The 7500-nt window shown below is 45.8% G+C and overlaps 1 protein-coding gene across 1 annotated transcript in view; it reads left to right on the top strand.

Moving 5' to 3' along the window:
- Nucleotides 1-7500, top strand: part of pmfbp1 (polyamine modulated factor 1 binding protein 1) — a 177305-nt gene that overhangs the window by 157171 nt on the left and 12634 nt on the right. The window contains exons 24-28 of the mRNA XM_084061712.1: nucleotides 699-888; nucleotides 3024-3177; nucleotides 3823-3990; nucleotides 5332-5499; nucleotides 6800-6967. Coding sequence (XP_083917838.1) covers nucleotides 699-888; nucleotides 3024-3177; nucleotides 3823-3990; nucleotides 5332-5499; nucleotides 6800-6967 — 848 coding nt within the window. The remainder of the gene's footprint in view (nucleotides 1-698; nucleotides 889-3023; nucleotides 3178-3822; nucleotides 3991-5331; nucleotides 5500-6799; nucleotides 6968-7500) is intronic.

Raw genomic sequence — 7500 nt, 5'->3', positions numbered from 1 at the left:
TTCTGTCATCAGGACAGAGTAAAGGTATAGAGAGAGAGAAATATTGACATGATGTATAGTAGGGAGAAAGGGATGAAGGAGGGCAGAGACAGTGGCAGGGGTTTAGCAGCGAGCCAGGTAGCAACCAGTGTTGTCTTTAATGCGACATGTGAGATGGTCACCTGTTTGAGTGATGTCCCTGCTGTCTCAGCCGCTCGCCTGCAATGAAACTGCCCTTCAATTCACAGCCCAGGGTCTATCGTGTAATCCTCACTCTACACACGCACGCACGCGCATTCACACACACACACACACACACACACACACACACACACACACACACACACACACACACACACACACACACACTACTCCCTCTACTCGCCACACACACAGAACCATGAATGCACGCTTTTATGCTCATGAAAATACCGAAAAATATGATATTCTAGTGAAAATAGATCAGCTAGATCTTGTAGATCTGCTATTTTCACTATTTTGGAATAGGCTTTAAGTTGCTTCACAAATAACTTTTTCCCTTCCACAAAATTACAAAAGTACAATGTTTGTCTTTGAAATGTAGTGGAGGGAAATTCATAAGTATAATTTGTAGTACTCTGTACTACAAATTACTGTCCACCACTGCTCAATTCATCATTTGGCCTCTAGTAGGCTCACTTACCCATGTTACATTGTGTGTTCATGTTCCCATGTCACAGGCCAGGAGCTGGCACAGCAGGAGGAGAGGGCCATGCTGTTGGAGGGCGGGCAGCAGAGGGCCCAGCAGCAGCTGGCAGAGCAGGTGGCAGAGGTGGTGAAGACGGGACAGGCCCACAGGAGGATCCAAGCAGAGCTACAGAGGCTAAAGGACAGGCTACACACTGCAGAACATGAACTGCAGGACTACAGGTAGATATACTGTACTGTGCTGTATACTGTTAAATCCCCAGTGTTCATTTTAACTCTGAGAGTGTACACATGGCACCAGATGGTGCCATGTGAGTTAAATTGAGAGTTACGTTTTAATGTTTGCAGTTGACAGAACTCAGTCATTCCCTGACCAAGTCCAACATGCTATATCTGCCTACACCTCCTACCCTGTAAAGCAATCCTATAGACCTGGCCAGAAATGTCTAGGTCTATGCTAATGACATTTCATTATAGTTGCTTTTTTATGTTCCATGTGATCCTGGGTCAATACGAGATGACAACAGAAGTCTTATTCTGCAAGCCTTAAAAAAGAATCCTGCTGTGCGTCACGCAAACATTCTCTCAGTCTGCTGTAGCTGCTGAAAGAATGCTTTGGCAAGGCTTTCCGGCACTCTCGCCCAGGCCCCCTCCCCTCCCATCCCATCCCAGCCATGTGGACTGTGTGTGGGCCAGCCGCTCAATAGGCGGATCATTCCAGGTCGGGGCCCTCTTGTGAAATCAGATGTTTAACTGGCCAAGAGAAGAGGGACGGGAGCATCTTAACCAGCACCTCGCCAAAGGTCTCCTGTTCACTCAGGCATCAGGGCCACTCTTAACACGCCCGCTGCCTGCCAATAGACATTAGGGAGGATTTAGTAATTAAGCGATAGGCTGAGGACTAAATTGGGTGTTTGTGGGCTGGCGAGCCACCCTGAGGTCCCTATAGCCATGCAGATAGGGGATTCTAATTGCCAGGAATATTGATCAACCTGGTGAGGGGCTGTGCAGGGATCTCACTGGCCATCGATTAGCTGTTACTGCGGCCCGCTTGTCAATGGAACAGGGAGGTGAGCACTGGAAAGGCTCTGGGCTTTTCCCACACTCCCCTCCCTCCACCACCCTCCCACACACACGCACACACACACACACACACACACACACACACACACACACACACACACACACACACACACACACACACACACACACACACACACACACACACACACACACACACACACACACACACACACAGTCAGTGACACAGCATGTTGTGAATAAAGCTTTTGCTTACCCATCGACCTGGACTCCTGCACACGCGTATACACGCACGTATGTACACACACACACACACACACACACACACACACACACACACACACACACACGCACACGCACACGCACACTCACACTCATACACACACAGTGTACCGTACGTCTATCATAGAACGTCCAATGGTGTTTTTTATCTTTGGAGATAAGAAGGCAACATTTGAATTAGTTAATTTAACCTTTATTTAACCAGGTGAGTCCCATTGAGATTGTAATCTCTTTTACAACGGAGCCCTGACCCTGAAAGCAAACACGTAGGGACTACAGCATGAAATACAATAAACTGTTAAAAACAAGAGTGTTAATTGGTAGCACATTCATGTATTAATGTATGTATGGCACTGATCATGTTATTCATGAGTTGCTGCTGTCTGAGTTCAGGAGTTGGCAGGAGAGAGAGCACTGAACTGGGCTGCCGCTTGAAATTTAATTAGCTGCTTCAACTGGCTGTAAATAGGCCCTGGTCACCCTTGACACACACACATTGATTCTGATTCCTCTGATTCTGATGCCATCACGTACGCCCCAGTGCCACTTCAGCATCGCAGGACAACACGCAGTACCATGCTGCACCGTGTGCAAGCACAATTAGTGCAAACCCCCCCTATGTTAAAGCTTGGTCAGATTACAGTACATCTGTTACACATGCTCACATACTGTAGCCCTCCACTGATGTAGTTTATTGTTTGACAAACAATGCTTTAATCACCTCTGTTTGAGGGAAGGAAATGAACAATGTGAAACCAAATTCACTGTCCATTAATGAGTACTGAGTAATATTTTTTTTAAGCAACCATTTGTGTGTTGACAATAGGTTTTAACCACTTAAGACCTTACCTATTGTATTCTCCGTCATTCGATCGTGACACGTTGTGAGCTTACAGATCAGCTATTATAGCTATTTATTTTTTATTTCCGCCTATCATGACAAAACCAAAACAGGGACGGCTGGTTGAAAGTTGTTAATTAATGTTGTTGTTACAACAGTGCAGGATTTTTTACTGGCTTCCCCCTTGTTTCAGGACGCAAGCGGAGCATCTGGGGAAAGAGGCAGATGAAAGCAGGCAGGTCCAGCTCAGCCTGCAGCAGGAGGCCTCCAGGCACAAACAAGAGGCTCTGCAGCTCCAGAGAGAACTGACGCAAGCCAAAGATGAGCTAAAGGCCAGCCAGCAGCAAGTAAGACCCCTATTCATCTGTACCCTTAATAGTACCCTGTACCCTGATTGATACAAAGACTCTTTCATTTTCAATTTCCATTGCACAATAGAAACAGTAATTGTATTCTATTCTGGACGTCATCCCTCAACCATGAAGCACATTCCTGGAATAGAAAATACAAAGTTTACATTTTATTTACTGACTTCATTGTATTCCAAGAAATGTTTTGATGGTATTTGCTGGCATTTTACATTCCTGGTGGAGCCAAGTGAAGAAACGCTATGGAAGGGATGCTATATGGCACCCTCTCTAACCTGAGTCATTTAGAGCCTATTACAAAGCATCAATATATTGATTGAAGCGAGTGTCTCAGTGTACTGCTCTGTAAACACATGGTTGGCTGGGCTGTGCATGTTTTATCTGCTTGAATCTTATCAGGATCGGAATCTTTTCATTTTCAATTCACTTAATCACAGCGACGTTTGGCCTCAGAAGACCAGATGTGGAAGCGCGTAGAAATTCACTTTCTCACTCGGTTTGGTCAATACTGAAGGAATTTTACAGAAAATAAATAATAAACCTATTGTAGTTGAATATTGTGGATAGCAGGATGTGCTTAAAAAATAAATAATTGCGTGATAAAGCATGTCCCCTGTGTGCTAGCTGGAGGAGCAGGCTGAAGCCAGACGTGCGCTGCAGGAGGAGCTGTTGGAGGAGCAGGTCAGACAGCAGGAGCAGCATGTCAAGATAGTCAGCTGTAAAGACAGAGAGATTCAACAGGAGGCAGACAAAGAAAGACTCCAGAACAAACTCAACTCAGCTGACATTCAGGTCAGTCTGTCGGAGCTGTAGCCTACCTCGCCCTACGTTTTGCAACACATGGAGTTGTGCAGAACTTGTTGTGATTTGGGGGCACTCCAATTTATTGTATTGGTTTAAAGGAATAATGCCCTTCTGGAAAAAAACGATCTTTGATGTTGCATTCAAATGTATGTAGCATAGGGCTATGATTCTCATGCGAGAGGTGGATTCAAATACCAGATCAGCCCCCACTTTTTACAACATGAATCAGGGTTTGTAACAAAAGAGGGAGGTACTGTACTGTTCTTGCTGTAATTCACACATTAAAGATCAAATTATGTTTTGCGCATGTAATTCAGCTGAATTGTTTAGAACCACCTCTAAACCACATTCAGGGAAACATACTTTTTTTTACTAATTTTTATCATATGACATATTACATGTTTGCCGAAATGCGCTCCTGAATACATTAAAACAAACAAAACCTCCTGCAACAGAAACTCATACTAGACTATGCTCTGCAAACACGGACAATTATGAAAACCAGTCTTAATCATGATCTGGCCATGGACTAATTTACCAGACTAGACATATACTGTACAAATTAGATTTTCCTGTGAGACGCAATGTACTCATGGGTTCACACTTTGATAATGAGGTGCAATTTTGACGTTTGTGGAATTTGACAACATCAGCCTGCAAGGTGAAAGTCATCACTCTTATCCGAGTGCCTCAACAATCCAAGGATACCTGGTCACCTCCATCTTCGTCCTCTCTGACTGATGCACCCCATCTATACGCACTGCTCAGATTCACCCTCCAGCCACACTCATATATTGAATTAGTTTCTGTCTGAATTTTGTGTTTCAAAACTAGTAATTATTTTTTTTTAACCCCAGAGGAAGCCAACGAGAAATGAGTCAGAGCCGCACAAGTCAAGAAATTGTGAGAATGTATGGCTTTCCACCAACCAAAGGGACACAAGCCTGAAGCATAGCAATTTACCGACTATTCATCAGCTAGCAAATTAAATCACACCACACATGACATCTTTTAGAAAGTTAAATAAATCTGATGAAAAAGTTTCTCTCTCAATTACCATCTGAAATTAATCTCCTTAATCCCAATTTGATCTCTTTCACGCATATAAGGGTGTATCTTTCATCTGCCCACCCATGTGATTCAAATCTCCAGCGCACAGAGTTAAGATGGCACATGGTTATCAAACCTCCTATGTGAAATGCATGACGCCCATGTTGTGGCACGAGATAGGAAGCTGATAGAGAAGAGGGGAGGGGGGGGGGGGGGGGGGGGGGGGGCTGAGGGGGCACAGAAGCGTAGATCATCATCTGTTTTGTCTCCCCACCATAGCTGAAAGAGCAGGAGAGAACCATCAGCAGTCTGCAGGAGCATGTGACAGAGCTGCAGAGCGCCATCCAGAGGAAGCAGAAGGAACAGGCAGCGGGCTGGGTTGAGCTGCAGCAGTCCAAGTCGGAGCTGGAGAGCCAAGAGGCCCAGAGCCAGAAACACATCTACGAGGTCAGACGTCATGCACTGTGGCGTTGGTTGTTTTATTTACAGTGTAGCATTAAGAGGGCTAGTGTTTCCGCGGCTAGTATTGCAAATTACTGGGCTGATCGGTTTATGATTCAATTTCTTGTGCATGCATACTGCCAAATAAGTAAACCCCTGAATATTTTTGGGTGGTGTAGCCGCCCCTATATGTGAGGTTGGGACATTGACAAATGCTGCACTGTGATTGGCCACCCATTGTACCCCCCCCCCCACCCATTGTACCCCCCCAACCCTGCACTGTGATTTGCCACCCATTGTACACCCCTTCCACCCACAATGGGTGGCCAAGTGAGCTCCGTTAAGTGAGCTTCCATCACTGTGATGACCACACCGCCCACTTCACACTGGGTGTGATTTTTAGCGGCGCTCTATACCTAAAGGTACAGTATAGAGCGGATCCTGCTCTATTCCTGACTTTGTCCTGATTGGTCAGACCCGTCAACGCTCTGATTGGTCAGACCCGTCAACGCTCTGATTGGTCAGACCCGTCAACAAAGTGATTGGTCAAGCTTCACGTGACACATGGTTATAAACACATTATAAACACATATCGATGACAAAATGTATCAAAGGCGCCGCTACCTTCACACAGGGTGTGATTTTTTAATATATTGTGAATATTGTTTGGTGTGTGTGTGTGAATAATTTTCACATTTGGTGAATTCATAATCTCAGATCGACCGTACCGCCGTCCTTCCATATTAGCACATTGGCTGCCAAGGACGTTTTAAAACATCTTTTCAAATCCAACACTTGACTACACATTTTACTTGATGTACTTACTAGATGTACTGCTCCATTGACTTGCTGTTTAAAGTATTTGGGAAATATTCTGTATCTCGGCTCCTGTGTTTTACTGTGTATTTTTGGCGAGACATGCTATTTTCAACGGCGTATAACAAGCGAACGGGAGGTCACGCTGAAGCACAGTGAAACCCTCCGTGATTAGATAAATATTCTGTGACTACTTGAAAAGGTTAGAAAATCGTTAAAAATGCTGGCAGAGGCTGCAGCCTGTTTTAGAAAACCCCTGGCAGTGAATGTGAGAAAGACTGACGTAATCACAACGTGTGTGTGTGTGTGTGTGTGTGTGTGTGTGTGTGTGTGTGTGTGTGTGTGTGTGTGTGTGTGTGTGTGTGTGTGTGTGTGTGTGTGTGTGTGTGTGTGTGTGTGTGTGTGTGTGTGTGTGTGTGTGGACGGGTGCATACTACATGCATGGGCCTGTGTGTGTTCGGTCGTACCGTATACCGCGGGTTGGGAGCAGCTGACGGTGAGGAGTCACGAGGTGGCCGACCTGCGCAGTAAGCTGTCCCGTCTGCAGCAGAGGAGCGCCCGCTTGGCAGAGGAGGGAGCCGGCCTGGAGGAGAGGAACACGCAGCTGAACGCAGAACTCGCCACTCTGCAATCCACCAGCAGGCAGTCGCAGGAAGAGGTGAGGGTTCCGGGTGTATTAACACACGCTTCCAGAAACCCAGCCAGCCATGAATGGAATGGGTCCTGTACGGTACTCACCAGGCCTAGTTACCCACCAGCTCAACCACTCTGAGCAGCACTTTAACCGCCCCATGGCACCACGAGCCGGGTAGCACATGCCGTGATGTCTCAATTCTTCAACCTTAAAGCGTTCTATAATAGGCAGGAAAGGAATCTCATCTCCTCTCTCAACAATGGCTATTAGTGTAATATAGGCATATAACTGTGAAAAGAGCACAGTGCCTAGCTCCTTCACATAGAGCTCTGGTCATTAGTGTAAAGCATGGAGGCCCCCTGAAGTAGAGACTTAACCTCCAGGGGTCACGCTGTTCTCTTAATTGTACACCAAAGGCAATATGAAGTTCTGTTGTCAGAGAAAGAGGTGAGACTTGTAGCAGGGCCCTTTTCTATGTACTGCAGAAACTGATTAGATAATGAGATGCTTGCCCCAACTCAAGGCCTGGGTGTAGGATAGGAAATGTATCCTGTTTG

The sequence above is a fragment of the Gymnoscopelus microlampas genome, assembly GCF_963454915.1.
Source record: "Gymnoscopelus microlampas genome assembly, chromosome: 1".
Classification (NCBI taxonomy): Eukaryota; Metazoa; Chordata; class Actinopteri; order Myctophiformes; family Myctophidae; genus Gymnoscopelus; species Gymnoscopelus microlampas.
This window is presented reverse-complemented; position numbering and strand designations above follow the sequence as displayed.